Here is a 26,222-nt window from a genome sequence, read left to right as displayed (position 1 = left end):
TTTTCCTCAGCTATACTGACATTTTTATAGTGCTCACTTTTGGCACCTTTGTATCAGAGCTAAAGCAAAAGTTGAAACTTTGGGTATTTTAGGTATAGGTAGAAGTATAGCAAATGATGCCTCAATCTAAAAGCCAGAAGGAAATACTGTTAAAAAAAAAAGTTAGTTCTATTATAATCAAAGGCTATCTTTTGTGGATTGATAAATCTGAAAGTCTGCCATTATTAGGGTGTATGCCGTAAAGGTTTCCCCTCATTGGTAAGGATGCATTGTTTATAGCCAATAGTTTCTGGTCATGAACAGTGAGAGCACTTTTGGGATGCTATTGTTTGAGGAAGCCAGTGCTTTTAGCAAGTGTTTGTTGAAATTATTCCTAGTGTAGCAAGTTAAAATGGGTGAAGACATGCATTAACATTTAGATTTTTAGAAGAGATTGGCTGCCCCATTTCATGATGGGTTTGGAGCTCTTTGTTGAGTGGTGGATTTTCATATCATTCAGAGTATGAAAGTATTTTTTTTTCCCTTGATCATACTTTTTTGATCATGCCAAAAAGGCATACTTTAGGTGACTTTTTGGAAGTTTGACTTGCTATCTCAGCCATATTAATATACATTAACCAGTTATGCTATGTAGCTTCCAAAATACTGGTGTAAAATATTAAGCCAAGTCACTAAATTGATTCCAGGTAACAGACAACTTAGCTCTAAGATAGGATGGCTATAACTGAACATAATTGTATCAGTTAACTTTGAATATTGAAAAAAAGAAAAATAAGAATTTATTTTAGGAAGTGCTATCATGTAAAACTAATAATTACATTTGGATATTGGGGTTTCTATTTTTTTTTCTCTGGAATTGACTTTGACTATTTAAAATTGAGGTAAGAAATCTTAGATGTGGAGTCCAAAGACTTGACAGGTGTTTACTTTCTAAAAAGTCTTTTGTTTGCCTTTTCTCTGAGTTTTCCCTATTGTAAATAGGGCTCAGAAATACTTACCCTGACTGTTTTCACAGGCTTGAATATGAAGTGAAAAAATGAAGCAAAGCTTAATTAGAGCTTTTCATTCTGTACCCAGCTTGCTTCTCCCTCAGCCTTCCTCATCTGGGTGGATGGTGTCGCCATCTACCTAATTATCCAAACCAGAACTCTACATGTTTTTCTGGATTGTTTTTATTTCTTTAGCTTCCAGAATTCAATCCCTGAAAAATCCCTTATTGCCTCTGTCACTAAAACATATCTTAAGTTTGTCTATTTTTCTACATCTATTATTTTCACTTTAGTTCATGCTACCATATTTTCTCTCCTCTTTACTGCAGAAATCTCCTAAAATAGCTTTCCAGCTTCTCTTTTTCCCAATACCCAGTTTCCAAAGAGCAGCCAGAGTGAGCTTTAAGAAACATCAATCAGATCCTCTGTTCCCCCTGTTTAATTTGGCTGTTTCCTCCCTCTTTGACCCCTTTTCAGACCACTCTGCTCTTCCTCATTATATTCAAGCCATGCTGCTCTTCTGCCTCAGAGGGGCCTTTGCCACAGTCCCAGGTAAACCCCCAGTTGTCCTTAATCATATGAGCCTGATTTATTTTCTTTATGACCCATAACTTACCTGATTTTTAAAATTCATTTGTTTACTGCCTGGCCACTAGAAACTAAGCAACATAAGAACAGGAACTTTGTGTTTTTCAGTCTTGTAACCCCAGCTACTTGAATAGTTCCTACGATGTAGTAGATGTTGGATAAATATTTGTAGAATGAATGAATTAATAAAACACATTTTGGGTTTATGTAACAAATATTTACAATGCACGTGAAATACTTTGTGGATTCTAAGTGTGAAATGAAAGGAAATCATCTAATCTTGCTTGGGGTTTAAGGAATGGGAAATAGTCTTGTAAGGCTGAGCCTTGGCATGTGTGAGGGGAAGATGAAGAAACAAAGCCTGGAGAGTTTCAGAGTCTTGGCCAGTCCTCACAGAGTTGGTAGCTCACTCAAGGACAAAGGCCCTCCTCTTGACTCTTGGCCCATTGCTCTCTCTCCAAGTGTCTAGGCTACCTCTGCAGCATGTGCTATATATGTGACTTGGATAGATTGGATTAAATAGAATAGGAACTCTCTTGACACTTCCTGATTCTTCTGTGCCTTTGAATTGAAATGGGTCATAGGTTTAGGTGCAGTTGTTATTTTTATACTACTTCTTGATATAATAACTTACTTGACATGAACTCCAGGCAGTTCTGAGATTAGCTAAACTCAGTAAGAAATTGCTTGCTTACTTGCTTTTTTTTTTTTTTTTAAGTTTAAAGCATCTTGTAAATATTTCCAACTCTTTTCCATTTTTAGTTAGTTCTTCACTTCAGGGTTCTAGAAAAGAGCCACAGAAGAGAAAGAGCAAGTTCTAAAATGCAGTAAGAAAAATGGTTGTTTTTGAGGATTTTCTAGTTCAATGAACAGCAGGAAGCACCAGCATTCTCTTCTCACAAAATCTCCAGTCAAATGTTTAATCTCAAAAGACTCCAGCAGTTTATAGAAACATCCTAAAAGTTGTGCCAGCTTATTTGAACCAAAGATAATTCATGTATCTGATAGTCCCTCAGTCAGTTGTAAATACCATAGTTGATCCTCCTTGTACAATCCTTGTAACAAATAGGATGTTATCACAAGGAATAGTACCAAAAATAAGGAGGCTTAGAGTCCAGCTTAACTTTGTGTCTTATTTGCAAGAACATTTAAAGTTCTTCTCTGAATACACATTTAAGCCTTACTCTATTTTCATATTTCCAACTCCAAAAAGAAAATACTAATGACTCATATCAGTACTTGCTCCCCTGCCCCCAGGACCAGATCTAGTGTAATACTATAAACACTTTAAGTGCCCAAAAAGTATGTCAGTGACTGTTTGCTTTTATTAAGTTCAAGAAGCATTGTCTAATTGAATATGCAATAAGAGTAGAAGTACTACACATTTTTTTTTTGTAGAAAAAGGTTTATGACACTTCAGAGTAGGATTTCTAAAAGCATTTTTCTCAACTTCTCTCATCCTAATACATTTTAATTTTGCATCCAGGGTCCAGCAGACAACTAGCCACAAGCTTAGTTCTTAGAAAGGGTTGACACTGGTTGTACATCATTTCTCCTCCAAGAAAATACAAGAATAAATTTAGGGTTACATAATATATGTCAAGAGTCTTTCATAAAATAAAGTAAAATATAAATATAGATGGTGGTACTTTTTGTTAGTTATGAATTGCATTTAATTTCATTCCTGACAGGCAAGAAAGAATGGTATGGAGTTTGGGAGGGGAGTGGCTGCTGTGTCTGCCCTCATGATCCAGTGTGTCCTAGCCACACTGGATCGGCCCTATCTCCACACCACCTGACCTGACTCTTACTCCACTGGGTGTCCTGGTTGGCATTAAAGATAGTCATGAAGGACAGGTAGGGAAGAGGCTACTGGGCCATCTCTGAAGTGCTAAATAGGTGTGACATAAGTGGAAGAGGAGTGAAGTTAGGGCAGTCCCTGCTGATTAAAGGAATGGCATCATTTTTCTTATGTGCTCCTGCCTGGTGTTATAGAGGACCAGAACAGGAACCATCTCATAGAAAGCAAGCAAGGATTATATAAGTAGGAATCCAGGAGACTAGAAGTACTGGGGGGCTTTATTGGAGGGATAAGGATGAGTGAAGGGAGGGGTGAGTGGATAATTTTGGAATTCTCTCTCTTCAAGTTAGGGATTATGCTTTTTGTTTATGGACTTCTTGACTGATGAGCCAGAGAATTCAGGGTTGGGCCCTGAAGAGAGGAAGCAGAAGCTACTTTAGATTGGTTTAGGGGAGGAGAGGTAAAGGAAATGGTTATCAGTCTTCCCAAATAATCCTGGTGAGCTCATCCAAGTAGAGCAGGAGTCAGGGATTTAGAATAGAAGTCTCTAATAATAAAGAACTGAGCATTTGGGTGAAGCTTTCCTCATGCAGTTTCTAGGAGGATGTTAGAGAGGAGGAATCACAAATAATCCCCAATAACAGTTAAGAATTCTGATCTTTGATATCTGTGATTGTGATACTCCTCCTCCTCCTAGCACTATCACCACCACCTCCACCACTAAACATTTATTGAGCACTCAGATTATAGATCATCACTTTTAATGTTTATACCATAACAAGGTAGATAATATTATTATCCCAATTGAGGATATTGAGTTTTTTGAATTGACAATAAGCAATTCCCTCTATCAATCACATAGCTAGCACATGGATTTGGAAAGAAGCGGTCTGACTTTTTAGGTACATGTACTACCGTCTTACTGCCAACTGGGCAAATCAGATGTTCAAAAATGAATATGTCTTTCAATATTCCTGGATATAGTAACCCACACTTGAGAAAGCTCTGCTTTGGAAAATAACTTTCTATTTCTCTTTTCTACAAGGTAATTTTATCTCACTTTATTACATAAAGCACTTTGGCTCTAAAACATTCAGTCTTCAACCTGGCAAAACAGAAGTCTGCCAGTTTTGCAAAGGAGGACCTGAAGACCACAGGTCATGTAGAATTTCTGCCCGTGGCCATAAACCTAGTAAGTAGCAGAGCCAGGACATAAATCAAGGTCTTGTGATCTAAGTTCAGGTTTGTCCCACTTGACATGTGTTCATTACTGTGTCCTACCATTAGCTACTATATGACTGAATGTATGCATTGTGATCTTCCAGGAATTTTGACCTTTATATTTTATTTTATTCATTTCAATACTTTAATAATTTAAAAATGATTTTATTACTTTAATAATAGAAAAAAATATGACAATAAAAACAGAAATAAACATAACTGGAAATAAGATCTATGGATGTAAGTATCTCTATTTACCTAAATCATTCTGTTTAATTATTGAATTACCTATTATCAACTATCTTTCTATCTCAGGATTTTTTGACCTTAGCACTTTGACATTTGGGGCTGGATAATTATAGTGGTGTCTGTCCTGTGCATTGTAGAATGTTTAACAACAACCCTGAACTCTACCCACTAGATATCAGTAGCACCCTCCCCAACCCCCTGGTTGTGACAACCAAAAATGTCTCCAGATGTTGCCACATGTCCCTGGGCAAAATCACCCTATCAAGAACCACTGCTGTAACCATATTGCTTAACAAAATGAAACAAATTAACTTAGAGTCATTGTTTTTTATTTTGTGGTATCATTACTTTGAAGGTAAATGAAATTCATTCAGAGGTCTCACCCCCAAAGGATTTTCAGTGGAGTTAGTGGGATTGTGCTCAATTAAGTAAAATGATTAAGACTTTTTCAATAGTGGTTACTTCTAAGGATGAGGGATGGTAGTGGCACCCCAGAAACCATAGGCTTCTTGCCAGTTTCACAGAGAGTTTAGTATAGAGGAAGAGTTTGTTGAGTTTTAGATAGAATGATTTTGTAAAAACCTTTTGCCTCATGGGAAAGGTTTCAAATGCAAAATCTGGAAGACCTCCATTCACCTGCTTATGACCCTCATTTATCTGAAGCATCCACTAGGTTCCATTTGAAATTATTATTATTGTATCCAAATCTTTAAATTATCTGGAATCCCCATGGAACTTCTTTTCTTTTAATAAGTGTTTATTTTAAAAAAGTGTTTATTGATATGCTGCTTTAATGTAGTCTTGTGTTATTTAAATCTTTTGGTCTATACTTCACAGATAGTCTATATACTCTACTTGACAGTAGAGAGTTTTTTTTTTCTTGTTAACTTCCAACCATAGCCAGTGCAGTGCTGTGAATATCACTGTAAAATATGTCTGTGTGCCACTTCTTGTGGTCATCTGCATGCAAACTCTTGGGGGAGCTGGAAACTCCTTGGCTCCCCTGGTTAGCTCTTTTTGCTTAGAAATTATGTTTGCTTGCTCTTTTGAGGAGTATGTTCCTTTATATAGCTCAGGAAGTAATACCTCTTTTTGTTCTCAATAAAGAAAAAATATAATGGAATCTAGGAAAGGAAATAAAAAGATTAAACACCATTTCTCACTTGATAGGACTTTAGCAACAAGACGGCCCATAATATACGGATCCTCAGCTGTAAGGTGTGGGTTATCCTTCTTTTATTCATTCATCACTCCTGTCTAATTGCCAGGTGAGCAACCCTGCCTCTGAGTTTCAGAATCACTGGGGCAACTGAATTTATTTTATTTTATTTTATTTTATTTTATTTTATTTTTTGTTTTGCAACTGAAGTTTTAAAACCTTAGACCAGTGGCAAAAATAATTCTATTTGAGTATTGTATCTGATTTAGGTTAAAAAGCATATGAAACTTTATGACTAGTGTCTATCTCTTAGTATTCCTGAATTTTCCATCTTATTACTCTAAAAATAAAGCATGATCTAGTTCAGAGAGAGGGATATTTCCAAATTTAGTGGAATATTAATATTCCAGTGGATAATATCCACTGGAATAATAATATCCAGTGGATATTAATCACTTTTGCATATATTGTTACAGTAATATATAAATGGTTAATGAAAATATGAATTACTTGTGCAACTTATAAAAGTTTTGCATATTTCTTACATATAGTCTCATCTAATCTTCACAACAACCATGTGAACTATTTTATGGATGGAAAAAACTGATACTCAAAGTGGTTATGTGAATTTCTCATGGTCAAACAGTTGAATGGTAGATCTAGATTTAGGTCCTAGTTTTTCTGACTCTAAACCCAGTGTTCTTTTCATGGCCTCTTGCCTGGAGCAGTAAAGACTCAATCACGCATTAGGGACAGATGTACTGATTTAGTTTTATTACTTATGTTGACAAATACCCATTTCACTTAGTTGTTTATTTAATCATTCATTAAAAAGACAACTAAGGATTGCCTTGTGAAAACCTGTGGAAGAACCAGGATGAATAGAACATGGTCCCTTCCATCAAGTCAGTCAAATATTAGGTGTTAGGTCATAGTCATGAATGGATAGGTTGCCACGCATCACAAAGTCGAGTCATCTAACCCAGACCAAGGGTGCACAGAAGGCTTCTCAGAAGAGGTTATATCTGAGCTATGTAAAGCAGGATGGGTAGGTTCAGTAGGTAATTAGATGAAAGCTGTTCTATTTAGAGATACAAGTGTGGGAACTCTGGGTTAGAAGGAATGTGGCCAGTTGTGGAATCAACAGATTACTATGACTGGATTTGGGATGTGGAGAGAGGAGTCTCTATTAAGGTCAGCAGGGCCTAATTATGAACTGCTCATTGTGCTGAGGATTTTGGATTTTATGCTATGGGTAGGATTGTTTAAAAAGTTGTGAGTGGTATACACAATAATCAGATTTCTATTTTAGAATATTTCTGTTGAAACAGCTGAAAAGCATGGTTTGGAGGGAGCCAAAATGGCAGCCAGCAGGTTATCTGAGGATAAATGACTGAGGTCATGGTGGGGCCTGCTCCGAAGGCTAGGAGGCAGAAGAAATTCAGGATGGCAGAGATTTATTTAGAAGATGAGCTAGCATCTTCCAAGGAAGGGGGCACTTCATCCACTGTGATTGGAGGACATGTGGCAATTGTGACATTCCTTCTGGAAGTCCTTTGCTGAGACGTTAAAGGGAAGTCTAGAAAAGAGAACTGCCTTGTGAAATGGCCATCAAGGAGCAGGAGCCAGTGAGGAGTCTGTTGAGAGTTCATGGGGTAGGGAGGCAGAGGCAGCTCACTGCCAGTTGGGAAGTGAGGCACTTTGACTTCAGAAGCAGAGGATTATTTATAGCCAACAACGATTTAAATGCATTTAATTTGCAATTTTCAGAATTCTAGGGTGTATCTGCTTAGGTGACTAAAATGAACACAGAATCTCTTTTGGAGTTTCTCCTATAGATTGCTTCTTTAGCAACTGCTATAGTGCAATGGAGAGCTTTGAATTAGCGAGAGTCCACTTCAAATCTCTCAGCCTCCATTTTCTTATATATGAAATTATAAGAATTTCTTCAATCTAATTGGTGATGGTTAAAAGAGATAATTAAAACAAATCACTTAGTATAATAACCGACAAATAATAAGCAACAGCCATTACTACTACTACTACTATTACTACCAACAACAACAAAAATGTCAGAGTGTAAAATACATTTTAGCAATCTCTTGGGTGCATTTTGAAGTTCTATGAGAATTAGAAATCACTTAATTTGGTCATTGTTTCTAAATCCAGGAGCAATTGATGAGCAAGAAGACCCTAGATTTTGTAGCAAATGCGTGGTTCTCTCAAATGCAAGCTGAGTGATGTTGTCTGTGAACTTCCTGTAGTACAAGAGGGACAGGCCATTTTTTCATGTCTGTTACTAATTTTTAGTACCATGTAAACAAATTGTTTCATAGTTGGTTAAATTTACTTATGAACTATTTAGTTATGGAATATTTTTTCTACTTCTTTTTAAAAATTAATTATTTATTTACTTAAAGATTTTATTTATTTATTTCAAAGAGAGAGAGAGAGAGAGAGAGAGAGAGAGAACAGAGGGAGAAACAGACTTCCCACTGAGCAGGGAGCCAGACGTGGGGCTTGATCCTCGGACCCCAGGATTATGACCTGAGCTGAAGGCAGATGCTTAACCAACTGAACCACCCAGGTGTCTCTATTTTTTCTACTCCTAAGAGGGTTGTTTTACCCATTGCAAAGTGAAATTTTTTGTGTTACAGCATCTGTCACAAGTGGAGCTGGGATTAAATGTAATCTCAAAGAGATTTGTATGGTCCAACTACAGTCACAGAGGCTGAGGCTGTGAGAAAGATGTACTGTCAGGTCTGGGTCTGCCTGGGGCCAGTTGGCCATCTCATGCCATCACCTTATTTTTGATGTATTTCCTTATTAACACTTATATCAGTTTAAACTTTAAGCATCATGTACAATAACATTGCCACCCTTGCCACTAAAATACTAAGCATGAAATGTCCTCCTATGTCATACATAGAAGAACAGGATTTTTTTAAAAAAAATTATTCATTTGAGAGAGAGAGAGCGAACGAGAGAGAGTGAGAGAACAGGGGAAAAGGGCAGAGAGAGAGAGTCTTAAGCAGACTCCATATTGGGAGTATTGTCCCAATATACGACAAGGTATTGTCCCAATATGGGGCTCCATCTCATGACCCTGAGATCACACTCTGAGCCAAAATCAAGAATCAGGTACTTAACCACTCTGCTACCCAGGAGCCCCAAGAACAGCCTTTAAAAAAAACTTTTATTTCTCTTTTTGAAAAAACTACAGATCGTCTAGGCATTAGTTCATGGTATAAAAATGCCCATTCATAATTAAAAATAATAATTGAAAAAACTTTAAAAATCTCTCCATAGATACAGAAAGTCCAGATTAGAGGAGTTCTCATGTACTGCTTTTTTATTGTAGCCTGACCCATAGATCTGGATTTTGTTTGTACAAATTCCCAGATAATGACTTTCCTTTTATTTCTCTTCCCTTTGCTTTGCCAGTAGTGAGATCCCATGTTGATGTCCATACTGGGCAATTGAAGAGAGCAGGAACAGAGTCTGAAGTTTCCCTGTGTCTCTGTGGGGAGAGGGGAGACACTGGTCTTAGACTACTGGACAAATCTAACATGCCAGTAAAATTTCAAAGAGGACAGGTGAGCCCACACAAATAACTTTCCCATGTGTTTAGCAATCTTCCTGAAGGTGGGCACTTATAACTGAAAATTGAAAGGTGCTTGACACCCTTTAAGATTTAGTTTTGGGACATCTTTAACACAAGATTTCCTGACCAGACTTCCTAATATGCTTTGTTTTAGAAGTTCTTAAAAGAAAAATGGGACACACTATGCTAGCAATGAGTAATAGAACAAAGAAAATGATGTTAAAAATTAGTGACAGTATAAGAAAAAAATGAGCTGATATTGGAGAAAAATATATATGAACATGCCCTGTTGGGATGAAAAAGTACAAAGTATTATTCTAAAAGGTCGGGTCATAGAAGGGCCATTATTGTACATTTCACATAGAACACAAGGCTGATTTGCAGCCTTTCTTCAAAACATCTTGAATGGATCCAACTAAATTATTTTCACACCATTTTATATATATATATATATATATATATATATATATATATATATATATATACAGGAGTCTTTCTATATATTAGATAGTACAATATGTAATCAGTCCAGTTAATTTTAATGTTATTTTTTATATATAGAAAGAAAGTACTATTTGGGGTCTGTAACTAAAAACAGGGATTATGTAACCCTAGGATATATTTTTTAAGAAAGAAAGCTCCTAAACCAGTTCAAGAGTGCTATTTCTCAAACTTTTTTTGTAGTTGAAGTTCATGAATTATTTTGAGGTATCAGCAATCTTAAAGATAATTAAAGCTTCTATTGTCACTGCAGATTACACAGATGCTTTCATCAGAATGAAGAAGAAAGCTGGAGCTTGGAAAAAGGAATAAACAAAATTGTGCCTAATATTTGTCATCATAAGTGCATTAATTTTGAATAGAAACAGTTTTAGATGTCATGATCTTATTATTACACAAAGTGATCAGTGATGTTATCTCCCATGGAATCCTCCTAGCATTCCATCAGCCCCAGATTCTTTCACCCTACCATTTTGTAATTTATATGACTTTGTGATAGTGGAGGCGGCTCCATCTTTCCTGGTTGTCTGTTAGTTGGTCTATTGGTGTGTAGCATCATGTGAAGTTACATGCTAAGATTTCACAAGTCATGTTGATGATTAATCTTCGGTTTATTGCTGTATATAGCATTTACCAGAGAATGTGGAGGGTACATTATAGATGAAATTAAAATTGGGCAGGAGGTATACTTACAATCAATGTATATAAATAAGAGTAAAAAATGTGGGTTTACTGGTATGTTTTGAGGTTCAGAATTAGAGATATTCTTCCCTGGCCCATTTAACATTTTTCTATTATTTTCCTCAATGCATGGAATATAATGGGAATGCCAAATGATTTCAAGAGTTGTGCAGGTGACAAAGGTTGTTGTGACAACAACCTTTTAATTTATTACCAGAATGATTTCACACCAGCCACAGCTCACATCTTAGCCACTGATTGGTCTGGTTATTGTCATTTTTCTCTATAGAGTGTTTAGTGGCATAATCAAAATGCAGAGACATATGTAATAGACCTAATTTAATTCTGTCTTCAAAACTAAAATTACTTTAAGAAACAAGAAGTGGGGATCCCTGGGTGGCGCAGCGGTTTGGCGCCTGCCTTTGGCCTAGGGCGCGATCCTGGAGACCCAGGATCGAATCCCACATCGGGCTCCCGGTGCATGGAGCCTGCTTCTCCCTCTGCCTGTGTCTCTGCCTGTGTCTCTGCCTCTCTCTCTCTCTCTCTCTCTCTCTCTCTGTGACTATCATAAATAAAAAAAATTAAAAAAAAAAAAAAAGAAACAAGAAGTAACCAGGAGGCTGATTTAGGCAACCTTTCTGGATCTTGAGATATCATAGTTTGGATTTGCCTCAAAGCAGACCATAAGACAAAGACTGGGAGGTGATCCCAATAAGTACATTTGGAGTGAAGGAGTAGGGACAATGAGGCAGGAAAGGGAGAAAGCCATATAGGGACATTAAGGAGTTGGAATCCTTGCTGGGGACCTTAAGAAACCCTGCAGAATAATTCTTGAAACTCTCCCACAAGAAGGAGGCCCTCAGGCAAAGAGACAGTGAGACATAGAGGGTTGAGAAAGAAAGCTGTCAGCATCCCTAAATTATCTACCAAAGTAGCAGGTGAACTCAGAAGGGGACCTGGAAGACAGGGGGTGGAGCAGCAAGTGCATCTGCTATAGCAGGTGATGTGTATTGTGAAATTGTGCCTTGTAGAGGCACACTGGGAATTCAGGCATACCCAAGAACATGTATAGTCATAGTCTTGTTTACAGAAATATCATTGGACTAGTAATGTTTTGATTTTGGCTTAAAAATGTACATAAACAACATGGAATCAAGAGTTAAAATCCAGGTAGTACGTCTTCAAATACAGAACTGAAATTTAACTGGATAACAATGTAGACAACCGTTAAGACACCGTATTCCATATAGAAAATACAAGCAATACTGAATTTGCATTTTTACCACAAAGTAGGGTGGCTAAGAGTCAACTGTCATTTCTGGGAATGTTGCAGACTTAATTAAGTTCGTGACCCTTAGGTAATTTTAAGTGGTTATTCTCAATAATAATCTTTGAGAAGGTAATGTGTGAAGGAGTTCTTTTAATTCCAACCAGTGTACCCTACACTGATGTAGGTCCTGCATCTCTCTAGAAATGTCAATGAGTTTTTGACATGACAGCGTAACTCTAGGAGTGAAGATTCCGATGCAAAAATTCTCAACAATTACTAGCCAACAGGATCCAACAATACATTAAGAAGATTATTCACCATGACCAAGTGGGATTTATCCCCGGGATGCAAAGTTGGTTCAACACTTGTAAAGCAATCAATGCGATAGATCATAACAACAAGAGAAAAACCAAGAACCATATGATCCTCTCAATAGATGCAGAGAAAGCATTTGACAAAATACAGCATCCATTCCTGATCAAAACTCTTCAGAGTGTAGGGATAGAGAGAACATTCCTTAGTGTCTTAAAAGCCGTCTACGAAAAGCCCACAGCAAATATCATTCTCAATGGGGAAGCACTGGGAGCCTTTCCCCTAAGATCAGGAACATGACAGGGATGTCCACTCTCACCATTGCTATTCAACGTAGTACTAGAAGTCCTAGCCTCAGCAATCAGGCAACAAAAAGAAATAAAAGGCACTCAAATTGGCAAAGAAGAAGTCAAACTTCTTCATTCAAATTGGCAATTGGCAAAGAAGTCAAACTCTCCCACTAGCAATCTTGGGGTGAAGTCTTTTGGGTTTTCTATGTACGGTAAAACCCAAAAGACTCCATCCCAAGATTGCTAGAACTCATACAGCAATTTGGCAGTGTGGCAGGATACAAAATCAATGCCCAGAAATCAGTGGCATTTCTATACACTAACAATGAGCCTGAAGAAAGAGAAATTAAGGAATCAATCCCATTTACAATTGCACCCAAAAGCATAAAATACCTAGGAATAAACCTAATCAAAGAGGTAAAGGATCTATACCCTAAAAACTACAGAACACTTCTGAAAGAAATTGAGGAAGACAAAAACAGATGGAAACATATTCTATGCTCATGGATTGGAAGAATTAATATGGTGAAAATGTCAATGCTACCCAAGGCAATTTACACATTTAATGCAATCCCTATCAAAATACCATGGACTTTCTTCAGAGAGTTGGAACAAATTACTTAAAGATTTGTGTGGAATCAGAAAAGACCCCAAATACCCAGGGGAATATTAAAAAGAAAACCAGAGCTAGGGGCATCACAATGCCAGATTTCAAGTTGTACTACAAAGCTGTGATTATCAAGACAGTGTGTTACTAGCACAAAAACAGACACATAGATCAGTGGAACAGAATAGAGAATCCAAAAATGGGCCCTCAAATCTATGGTCAACTAATATTCAACAAAGCAGGAAAGACTGTCCACTGGAAAAAAGACAGTCTCTTCAATAGTGCTGGGAAAATTGGACATCCACATGCAGAAGAATGAAACTAGACCATTCTCTTACACCATATACAAAAAAAATGCAATGAAATGCCGGGACACCTGCACCCCGATGTTTCTAGCAGCAATGGCCACGATAGCCAAACTGTGGAAGGAGCCTCGGTGTCCAACGAAAGATGAATGGATAAAGAAGATGTGGTTTATGTATACAATGGAATATTACTCAGCTATTAGAAATGACAAATACCCACCATTTGCTTCAACGTGGATGGAACTGGAGGGTATTATGCTGAGTGAAGTAAGTCAGTCGGAGAAGGACAAACATTATATGTTCTCATTCATGTGGGGAATATAAATAATAGTGAAAGGGAATATAAGGGAAGGGAGAAGAAATGAGTGGGAAATATCAGAAAGGGAGACAGAACGTAAAGACTGCTAACTCTGGGAAACGAACTAGGGGTGGTGGAAGGGGAGGAGGGCGGGGGGTGGGAGTGAATGGGTGACGGGCACTGGGGGTTATTCTGTATGTTAGTAAATTGAACACCAATAAAAAATAAATTAAAAAAAAAACAAAAAAAATAAACTCAAAATGGATGAAAGATCTAAGTGTGAGAGAAGAATCCATCAAAATCCTAGAAGAGAACACAGGCAACACCCTTTTTGAACTTGGCCACAGCATCTTCTTGCAAGATACATCTATGAAGGCAAGAGAAACAAAAGCAAAAATGAATTATTGGGACTTCATCAAGATAAAAAGCACAGCAAAAGAAACAGTCAACAAAACTAAAAGACAACCTACAGAATGGGAGAAGATATTTGCAAATGACATATTAGATAAAGGACCTAGTATCCAATATCTATAAAGAACTTATTAAACTCAACAGCAAGGAGACAAACAATCCAATCATGAAATGGGCAAAAGACATGAACAGAAATCTCACAGAGGAAGACATAGACATGGCCAACACGCACATGAGAAAATGCTCTGCATCATTTGCCATCAGGGAAATACAAATCAAAACCACAATGAGATATCACCTCACACCAGTGAGAATGGGGAAAATTAACAAGGCAGGAAACAACAAATATTGGAGAGGATGCGGAGAAAAGGGAACCCTCTTACACTGTTGGTGGGAATGTGAACTGGTGCAGCCACTCTGGAAAACTGTGTGGAGGTTCCTCAAAGAGTTAAAAATAGACCTGCCCTACGACCCAGAAATTGCACTGTTGGGGATTTACCCCAAAGATACAGATGCAATGAAACGCCGGGACACCTGCACCCCGATGTTTCTAGCAGCAATATCCACAATGGCCAAACTGTGGAAGGAGCCTCGGTGTCCATCGAAAGATGAATGGATAAAGAAGATGTGGTCTCTGTATACAATGGAATATTCCTCAGTCATTAGAAATGACAAATACCCACCATTTGCTTCGACGTGGATGGAACTGGAGGGTATTATGCTGAGTGAAGTAAGTCAATCGGTGAAGGACAAACATTATATGGTCTCATTCATTTGGGGAATATAAAAAATTATGAAAGGGAATAAAGGGGAAAGGAGAGAAAATGAGTGAAAATATCAGTGAAGCTGACAGAACATGAGAGACTACTAACTCTGGGAAATGAACAAGGGGTAGTGGAAAGGGAGGTGGGCAGGGGGTTGGGGTGATGGGCACTGAGGGAGGCACTTGATGGGATGAGCACTGGGTGATATGCTATATGTTGGCAAATTGAACTCCAATACAAAAAAAAAAAAAAAAAAAGAGTCAAGATTCCGGGATACTCTTTCACAACAGATCCAAGAATGTGGTCTATGTATTATTGACAGAGGAATGTATAGGGAGGGTTTGTTGAAGCATGGAAGGAAGGAAGGAAGGAAGGAAAGGAGGGAGGGAGGGAGGGAGGGAGGAAGGGAGGAAGGGGAAGGGAAGAGAAGGGAAAGAAGGGAGGAGAGAGAGGGAGGAAGGGAAGGAGGAAGGGAGGGAAGAAAGGAGGGTATGAGGGAAGGAGGAAGGGAAGGATGAAGGAAAAATTTGTTCCTACCTGCCTCAAAATATATCAACATCCATGGAGACTAAATACTTTGCCTATTAGGGCTCATGGTTTTCAACCTGCCCACTTACTAAACTTTGTCAGCGCAGGAGTCTGAGGAGGGGAAAAGCCACAAACTGGAAACCTTTGTTTTAGGGTTTATTTCTTACACTGAATACACTTATAAACAGAGAAAATAAAACTACAAGAGAGAACAAAAGCACAGACATATATTTTGAATAGATAAAAGTAATTTGCTTATTTTTCTTTCCTTCTTACCCCTTTCGATGCTAACTGTAGTAACATATCTCTTTTAGAGTATTGTGCTACTTTTGGCAGTCCTGGGGCTATTATTACTGTCTGCATTTGTCATATGCTGGACTCATGTTATTTCTGTGGGTTTTTCCTCTGTCTCTAGAACCAGACATACATTTCAAGTGGAAGCAGTGTCACTTGGAAAACTGCAGAAGGTGCTGTTGCGCTGTGAGGCCAGTGATGAATCCCAGTACTGGTACTGCGAAAAGGTCGTGGTCAGAGAACCTGGTACTGCATCTGAGTCCGTCTTCACCTGTGAAAGGTAGTGCTTGTCCTTATGGTACTTCAAGAGTGTGATGCAATGTGGATAGTGCTGTGTGTCATGTGAGTGTATTTGTGTTTTAGGTACATGTGTGTTTTTATGTTATTTATTCAGTATTCAGTATCATCTTCACTCACTGATTGTTTGAATAAATAATCTATTGCTAAGCATTGTAAAGAAATCTTATAATTTCTTATTATTTCAGTGTTCTATATATTACAGAAGGATCAGATTTTAATAGTGGAAAATTTTTATCAGTCATGGGAACACTTGTTTAAATGTTGGCTTCTTTACTTAAAATTGTAGTGTTATAACAGTTTCATAGGGGAATTAAGCAAGAAGAATTTCAGTGAGAACTGTTAGAACAGAACCTAAGAAAGACAAAGATTAAAATCTAGATAACTTGGGCTTTCCCTTGAGCTCCATGACATACAGCATTGTGTAAATTTAAGGTATACAATGTGTTATTTTGATACATTCATATTTTATAATATGGTTGCCTTTGTAGCAATATTTACACATTATGTAATTATAGTACAATATGGTCTATATTCATTACACTGTGCATTAGATCTCCATGGACTATTTACTGCTCCTTGCAAGTCTGTGCTCTTACACACCATCAGTCTTATCCTCCTACTCCTCATCCTTTGGCAACCGTTTCTGACTTGGCTCTGTTGCCTCCAGGTTTTTAGCCTTGCTCTCTAGACCCTTGCTGAGTCCTCTCTCAGGAAGCTCCCAGCTTCCACCAGGCAGGTATTAAAGCTTGTGGTTGCTTGGTTCTCATCCCAGGGGAAAGGATGGGCTCCAGACCCATGAATGGGATTGAATTAGAATGGGGTTCTACACTACATCAGACACTAAGTATGTAATATATGTTGGCTAATTGAATTTAAATAAAAATTTAAAAAGAATGGGATTCTACACAAAAACCCAATCATCTATGGACATGGAGTAAGAAACTTGCGGGTCTATCTTGAAACTATGAATCTTCAATGTTGGGACCCTACAACCTTCTTTCCAAACAGATCATCAACAGGAAATGAGGCAAAAAAAAAAATAGAGAGACAAAACTGGCACTGGAAAATGTAAGCGTATAGATTTAGAGATGTCAAAACAATTACAACTTTAATGACTAAGCAAAACATGGAGCGGAAAAAAACGAGTCAATTCAACTAAAAATCCTAAACTCATGGCACTAAAAACTACCAGCCAGAGATGACTGGGGGTGAGCAGAGGGAACCACAGTAGGTGCGCCCTCTTCTCTGCCTTTGTAGTCCTTTTCAGAGTGCTTGTTTAATTCTATCCTGTTCTTACTTCCTCTACTCCAGTTGTGTCCTCGACTAGATTATTGCAGTAGTCTCTGCATTTTCTTGATTCCTCCTTCTTCTGTCCTCCCTGATCACTACTTTCTAGCTAATTTGTGCTAAGAGGGCAGCGTCTAGCTCTGAGTCTTGACATTTGCAAACATCATTCTGACTTTATTTTTACTTTCATTTTTCTTTTGCTCTTCTGTGAAGAATAAAATCTTTAGTATCTTGTTGTATAGTCTTATCCTAAAATTTTTTTTAAAAAATGGGGAAAATATTGTTCCTTTGTTCCAGAGGCAGTATTTTAACTGTATCACTTCCCTGTTCAGAAATCTTCATTAATCTCTGTTGCATACTAGTAAACCAAAAACAATCTCATGATCTTTCCATTGAAGGCTTTGACTCCATTCCCCCTCCAATTTGTTTTTCTTTTTTTTTTTTAAGATTTTATTTATTTATGAGAGAGAGAGAGAGAGAGAGGCAGAGGGAGAAGCAGGCTCCATGCCGGGAGCCTGATGTGGGACTTGATCCCAGGACTCCAGGATTGCGCCCAGGGCCAAAGGCAGGCACTAAACCACTGAGCACCCAGGGATCCCCCTCCAATTTGTTTTTTAATTGTCCTCTTGAAAGATCTTGGTGAAAATAGGCCACCTATTATTGCCAGAACAAGTTCTGTTGCATTTGCTTCTGTCCCTTGGAGTGTGCTATTCTTCACCTAAGAATGCCCTTCCTTACTCTATCATACTTCTTTAAGTTCCCATTCAAATTCTGCTGCTGGCATGAGCTAATTGGCACAACTGGAAATACTTTTCCTACTCCTAGTGCTTTCTCAGAACTTAGCATAACACAGAATCCCAATTTGCTAAGTGACAAGAAGTGTTGAAGAGGACTGGGCATCATCTCCCAGCCTCTCCCACCCACAGCACGCAGTTGTCTTTGGGGCAGAGGGGAAGCTGTATTTTAATCCTTACATCAGAAGAGCTAGGGAGTGATTCATCAAGCTTTTTCTTCTTAGGTTCAGATATATTTTATCACATTAATACAGTTGATTTTTTTAGAGTGTGAGGTCTTCATGGGGTTATTTAGATTTATTCATCACACTTCATGCCTACACATACATACCATGACAGTGGTGCTGCCCAGCTCTCTGCCACCATTACCTCTGCTGCCTTCACTACACTACCTGCACTACCTTAGCTCATGTCTGCACTAAGCCAGTGTGGCCTTGTCTGGAAGGAAGAAGCATAAGTGATGGCTTAATTTAATTTCAATGGATTAAAGCTGGAAAAATTTTAATTACAAAGTACGTTAACTGACCAAAAGTAATAGAACAGATATACACTGTCCTGATATAACAAATGTTAATATTTGGTGTTCTGCACATAGTAATAAGTCCTGAAGAAATGGTAGCCAATGCTTATTCACACAATACCCTGATGAAGAAAGTGAGTTGCAAAAATAATTCCTTCTTATCCATGGGAATGAAGAGATGAGGCAGATCCTGCCTTCTTAATTCTTTTTTTTAAAAAAATATATATATATATATATATTTATTTTTTATTTATGATAGTCACAGAGAGAGAGGCAGAGACACAGGCAGAGGGAGAAGCAGGCTCCATGCACCGGGAGCCCGACGTGGGATTCGATCCCGGGTCTCCAGGATCGCGCCCTGGGCCAAAGGCAGGCGCCAAACCGCTGCGCCACCCAGGGATCCCTGCCTTCTTAATTCTTAAAGAAGCAGAAGAGTAGTAGCACCAGGAAGAGAACTCAGGCACAGCAGGTTCCTTTCTGCAACAGAAGACCATGCAGAAGCTGTGGGTGGTTGCTTCTGTGCTATCAGCGCCTTCTCTCTGCATGTGAAAGGTCAAGGATGAGTTACTGTAAGTAAGGCAGGTGTGAGTCTGGATGGCCGCTCTGATAGGAAAGGAGACCCACGCTGCACACAGGAACAGACAGACCTCTTTCTGGACTGCTTATCCTCTTCTCAGACCTGATGGGGAGCTGCCAAGGTGGGGTTCTGGGTGCACTCATAATGACTAATGAGTTCTGGGGTGTAGGCAGCAAAAATGTTCAAATATATATTACAGGGGAAAAGGAAAGAAAATCTCAGTATGGTCCTTGATGCTTCCTCATGGGGCAAGAATTTACAGCACAGCTGAACTAGGACAGAGAAAAGGACCACCAAGTGTTTGTTCCTTTTATAGGTAAGCGGGAAAAAATGAAATATAAAGCACAGCTACAGGAAGAGGATGCTTTTGTGCATCACAGATGCTTCCTGTGAGGATTCGCATCTCCCTTTCTTTTTTCTTTTCTCCTCTTCAATTCAACACCCACATCCTTATGGTTTTATTTTATTTCTATACCTGAAGATTTTATTTTTCTGCTTTTTGTACATTTTATATAGATAGAGTACACACCACTGAATTTCTATCATTTACACAAAGTTTGGCTGATTGAGGTTTGGAGCAAGTGAAATTTATATTTAAAGCAGGTAAGCATTCATCAGACTTTGAACTGAAGTAAATATTCTTATTTACTATTTGTATTAGTTTCCTACAACTGCCATAACAAATGATGAGCGAGGTGACTTAAAACAAGAGAAATTTATTCTCTCATATTTCTGGAGGCCAGAAGTCTGAAATTCAGGGATCAGCAAGGTCATGCTCCCTCTCAAGTCTCTGGGGAATGATCTTTCCCCATCTCTTCCAGCAGGTCTGGTGGTTAGACAGTTGCCAGTATCCTTTTGTGTGTAGCTGCATCACCCCAGTGTCTGCCTCTGCTGTCACATGGCAGTGCTTTTCCTTTATGTATGTGTCACTGTGTCACTTCTCCTCTTATATGGATATCAGTCATTAGACTAGGGCTCACCCCACTCTGGTACAACCTCATCTTAATTTACTACATCCGCAAAGAGCCTGTTTTCAAATAAGGTCACATTCTGAGGTTCTGTGTGAACATGAGTTCTGGAGGACACTGTTTAATCCAGTACACTATATGAGCGGATCTCACAATGTACTATCCACTGCAAGGTTTATTAGCCTTAAATTAGAGATTTCTAGACCTTTCTGTATGCTACCAAATTTGTACATGTTGTGTACATGTGTGTGTATCTACGTGTGCATGCATGTAGACTTTTAATTAGATCACTGACAAGAAGTTAGTATCTACCTTTTAAAAGACACAATGTCATTTACAAATATATTTGTTAACCCTCTTGACCTAGGAGGGTCTAGATTCACAGATGGTTAATAGTGAAGTTCTTCAGGGACAGGGGAGCCAAGAACCACTCAGTGTTGCCTTCTATTACTCCTGACTGGTTTGGGAAATGAAACTGGCATTAGCTTGTGGTAGCAGCTTATTTGAAGGAAAGATCCAGCTAAGGGCACTTCTAAAAAGAAGGTGATTTATGGATGAGAAATTGTAAAGCTAAATACAAATAAATGATGTTTTAAAAAACTATCTAACTGAACTTGTCAAGGCAGAACAGCATGACCTGCTTTGTTCACTCGAAGCCAAATCGTGGTCAGATAGGTGGGGTGACCCTGATGCGTATTATCCTAAGGAAGAAGGACAAGACTCTGCACAGTGTTCCTTGGAGTTGATACTGCAACTAATCCTTTTAAAGTGTTCCAGCCTCATTTCTATGCAATATTCTTTACTTTGTTTTTGTTTTTTTGTGAAAGGTTGAGATCATTTCCTTTGTATAAAAGTGAAGGAAAGAAGACTTTTAAAAGTATCCACTATGGATAGAATAGACTATCAGCAAATCCTGAGTACTTTTTTGTGAATGGAATGCCACCTCCACTTGAGGTCCATACTCACCATTTAATAATCCTCAACATCTTCTTACTAATTGTTGAAACGAGAGTCTCTTGCTCCATTAAAAGAAGCATGAGCCCTGTAGGCACTTGAGGCAGGCATTTAAGCAGAGCAGGTAAGAGGCCTTCCTCACACCCTTGAGATAGCACCCTTGGCAGCTGACACCAACCTTGCACAGCCTGAACTCGACTTGGTTCTTCTCTGCTTCCTGTCGGCCCTCAGTGCTCCTTTCCACTGGTGCTATCTTGTAGGAGTTCGCTCAACTCCTGATCACTCCCAATGCCTGGGGTCTGGTGGGCTCTTACTCTGCTGACTGGTGAATTAACAAGAGGTTGTGTCCCCTCTGCTAAGGAGGATTTCCTAAACCTTCAGATTGGGCCAACTGTCCCTTCTGTACTTTAGCAAAGCACATAACTGTTAACTCAGCATTTACTACCTGTAATTGTGTTTATGTGTTTATGTCTCTCCAATTTCTCGCCGCTCTCATGAGACTTTCCTCGAGGTCAGTCTAATGTCTTATATTTCTACTGTCAACCCCTACCATGGGTCCCATGCAATAGCTTAAAATTATATGCACATTCAACTGAACCAAAGGGCATGTATTAATGAAGACACCATAAGCCCTAAGGGAAATCACATTAAATGAAAGATTTGGAATTGGAACATGGAATCTAAAAGGTTTAAATGTGTCTAAGACATGTATAAACAAAATTATCACTTAATATTAATTTGAAGTATTAATACAGTACCAAAGAGTGATTCTTAGAATGAACACAAAGGTTAAAAAGTCTAATATTCCACTGTTTTTATGCCAATAAATGGTTTATTTCTCTAAGGATATCTCAGTCTTGAAAAACTGAAATTGCTCGTAATCAGCCACAACAGGGACTTTTCTGCCTTCATTGTCTGGCAGAGAGGGGTGGGTTTTCTATGGTTTCCTTTCTGTGGCATCAGGCATGGCAGGGCTGCATTTGATGCAATAGATTCTTTTTTTTAAAGATTTTATTTATTTATTAATGAGAGGCAGAGAGAGAGAGAGAGAGAGAGAGAGAGAGAGAGAGACAGGCAGAGGGAGAAGCAGGCTCCATCAAGGGAGCCTGATGTGGGACTCAATCCCGGGACTCCAGGATCACGCCCTGGGCCGAAGGCAGGCGCTAAACCACTGAGCCACCCAGGGATCCCCGATGCAAGAAATTCTTAAACAGAAGCAAGGCTAATGATCACCTCTGCACCATTCCATTGTTATCATTCATAAAATATGTTCCTTACTTAACTGCTTCATGCCATTTCTGGTGTTTATTCCAAGGAAATCACATATGAATGTTCATGCCCTTAGAAAGTGAAAATCAAGACCTTCAGTGTCCATAGGACAAACTTACAGTAAAATGTAGGTACTCAAGGAGTATGTGCTAAATTTGGCAAATTTGTGAATAAATCATAGGCTAAGTTGTATACAGGGCAGGACTTAATTTGTGGAGAGGGTTAGGAAAGGAACCAGGGCAGCCCGGTTGAAATATCACCCTTCTTTTGCATGGGTAAGAGAAGTGTGGCACCCAGGACAGCCATGTGTAAGGTGTTGGTTTGTGGTGCAAGATGCAAAATGAGTTGACCCCTCCATCTCCCCATCAGTCTTTTGGGCTTCTCTCCCAATTCTCCCTCATAAAGTATATTCTGCTCCCTCCCCTAGACATTCTCCAGGAACATTAATACTCTCTTAATTCACACATTTTAGCATTTTATTCTTTCCTCTACTTAGTGAAATCCTTATCCTTCAAGGCCCAGGATAAAATGCTATCCATGTCATGAAGCTTTCTCTGCTTGTCTCACGTACTAGATGATAAACTTCTTAAGGGGAAGGTCGCATACATTTGTTTTTATTGTCCAACATGGTTTCTTGTTCCAAGTACAGACCTGGCCAGGAAAGAAGGAGTGGCAGCAAGGGAGAGAAAGAGGAAAGGAAGGAGAGACTAGTAAAAAGCAGTGGGAGAAACCTTAAAGATCACCCATCTTTATGTGAATTCCCTCTATAACATGCTCAGGTGTATTGGTAAAAATTGTTTATGCATTTGCTTATTGTGAAAATAATTCAGCTTATGTACAAATGGTTTTATTTTCCCTTTCTGGGAAATGGTGGGGGGGGTGATGAATAACAGATATGAAAGGATGCTTAAATTTTGAAAAAATACAGAAAAGTAAAATACTATTTTTATAGGGAGAAAATAATAAAATTATCATGAGACAGTGAGCAATCATTTAACTTTACTGATTTTTTTTTCCTGAAAGAGGCCACTATTAATCATTTCTTGCTATTCTGAGCATGTATTTGTGCTGCTGCAGATTTCCGGGCTCTTTTTGTCAGTTTGAACCATTCCTCAGTATGGAAGTGACAAGTAGTGATGGTGGGAAACTGACAGAATGAGGCGCAGGGATGAGTCTTGCTCATTTCTTGGGATGGGGGTGGAAATGTAGAACCTTCTTACAAGCATTTAGTATTTCTTCTGCCATTTTCAATGTGAATGAGTAGTTGCCATTATCTAAAATGTATCTCAGACAAAATCTAATCTGTGTCACCTTTTTATGCCCCTTCCCCACCTAAAACACATCATATATTTGAAGGCAAGATCACTCAAATACATTCTGTGGTATCTACTTTAACCTTAAAATACTGGTTTCTATTTTGTTTCTGTGTTTGTATTTCCTGATTAGCCCAGTGAAAGGGAACCCCCTGGTGATCTGGGGTATTTAAGCATGTTTCTGCTCTTGGCTATATAATATGTGAGTGTTCTTGGGCAAGCAGGCTCCTCCTGTTTCCCTTTAATTCTATTTCTTTAATCATGCTCCTCTGAAGCCATACTGCTCTAATACTTTTCATCTATTCCTTGGATTTCGGGGGAGTTTTCATGTTCTAATGCAATAACATGTTCACAATCTTCAACAATTAGTCTTGGCTGATTCAGTCTCTTTTGCAGCTCTTTCTCGGGTAGAAATTCAAGGATGAGTATGGACACAGGCCTAGGCAGGTAGGTAGAGGCATATATAGCAGAAAATATGTGTGTGCTGCAAATAACTATCATCTATACCAGCTGAATTCTATCCTGTTCTATTAATTAGAAATGGTTCATGAATAAATATCTATTGGTAATATAAAGCTATTTTTAAAAAATTTTGTAGAGGGACATCTGGGTCACTCAGTGGTTAGAAGGAAATGGAATCTCTCAAAGCTTTTGAAAAATGGAGATGAGCTATCCTGACAGCTGAGTAGAACTGCATGAACTAACATAGTTAGCTTTTATACCCTATCTATTAGCATCATCTGGTGATTTCAAGGCTAGTATGGTGGAGTCAGTCCCATAGCTCCACTTCTGAATCACTTGATATTCTCAGATGCAGTGACCTCCCCTTCAGTGACCTTCACATGGGGCCCCACCCTGCCCCCAAATCTTTTCCAGAAGTCTCCTGTGTGGGACCTTGTCTCTGTACCCTTGCCAATGCTATTTTTTTCTCCCTGTGATGCCCTTCCCAATCTCTTGTTTGGCTGTCAGACATCTCCTTACCTACTTTCCAACCTTCCAATCAAGTGTGACCTCTTTGTTGACATTTGTTTTTTTTTTTTTTTTTGTTCCTTTGTACTTCTCCATTCTTGCCATTCAGAGTTGGCCAGTCTCCTTTTCTGCTCCTGCAATATTAAGTATTTCTTACATCACTTACAACTCTTCGTACATTTATACCTTTATACATCTATTTCCACATTTTACACTGAAAGCTCCTTCAGCTCAGGCTCCCTGTCTCTATTATTCTTCCTGTATCCCCAGTACTTAGCAAAGGGTCTGGTACATGTAAGGCACTTTCTAAATGTTTATTGAATGGATGGATAGAAGGAATGGAAGTGTGTTTGAGGGATAAAAATAACTGGTTGTTGTGATATAGTAGTAACATTTATGTGCCATGTGACTTCATTTCAACTTCACAGCAGCTCTGTAAGGCAGATAATTTAGTCAAGGAAACGAAGCTTCAAGAGGGTAATATCCCAAAGCCAAGAGTGATAACATTGGCTTTCTGAGTTCAGCCTTGGCTTTTTCTATGACATGGAGTTTCTAACACAGAAGTTTAGCTGATTTAGAGGGAAACTACCAAAATGAGCTATTACTTAGCATAAGAACATTTTCCAAAGTGGTAATATTTTCATCAGGTTTTAAGGTAGTACTGCTATTTTTTTGAGACATTGAGGAAAATATATCAAAGGAAGTAATTTGAAAGCAAGTTAGAGATCTCCATAGAGGATGTGTTAAAATGAGGGACCTTCTTTTTCCTGTGCCAATGGGTGAGCCACACTTTTAGCCTAGCCCAGGTATCAGGTTCAAAGTCTTAGACCAACCCTGGCCTTTTTTTTTTTTTAAGATTTTATTTATTTATTCATGAGAGACACAGGAAGAGAGAGAGAGGCAGATACACACGCAGAGGGAGAAGCAGGCTCCATGCAGGGAGCCCGACGTGGGACTCAATCCCGGGACTCCAGGATCATGCCCTGGGTCAAAGGCGCTAAACCACTGAGCCACCTGGGCTGCACCAACCCTTGCCTTTATTTATTTTTTATTTTTTAAAGATTTTATTTATTTATTCATGACAGACAGACAGACAGACACACACACACACACACACACACACAGGTAGAGACACAGGCAGAGGGAGAAGCAGGCTCCATGCAGCGAGCCCGATGTGGGACTGGATCCCAGGTTTCCAGGATCACCCCCCGGGCTGAAGGCAGCACCAAACCGCTGGGCCACCTGGGCTCCCCAACCCTTGCCTTTATTACAACTTGGCAGGGCAGTGCTCTACTGGAGCCCCAGGTGCATTTACGAGTGTTAGTGACTGGAGATGACAAACCTGGAGAGGTAGATGGTTAGCTGGTTTAGTAGTTTATGTGTTTTAGTCTTCAAGCCT

At 38.8% G+C, this 26,222-nt stretch overlaps 1 protein-coding gene across 1 annotated transcript in view; it reads left to right on the top strand.

The window, feature by feature from the left end:
* Positions 1 to 233: 233 nt before the first annotated feature.
* LOC140620047 (lipoxygenase homology domain-containing protein 1-like) overlaps positions 234 to 26,222 on the top strand; it is a 47,476-nt gene continuing 21,487 nt past the window's right edge. The window contains exons 1-2 of the mRNA XM_072803813.1: positions 234 to 238; positions 15,994 to 16,152. Coding sequence (XP_072659914.1) covers positions 234 to 238; positions 15,994 to 16,152 — 164 coding nt within the window. The remainder of the gene's footprint in view (positions 239 to 15,993; positions 16,153 to 26,222) is intronic.

The sequence above is a fragment of the Canis lupus genome, chromosome 28, assembly GCF_048164855.1.
Source record: "Canis lupus baileyi chromosome 28, mCanLup2.hap1, whole genome shotgun sequence".
NCBI lineage: Eukaryota > Metazoa > Chordata > Mammalia > Carnivora > Canidae > Canis > Canis lupus.
This window is presented reverse-complemented; position numbering and strand designations above follow the sequence as displayed.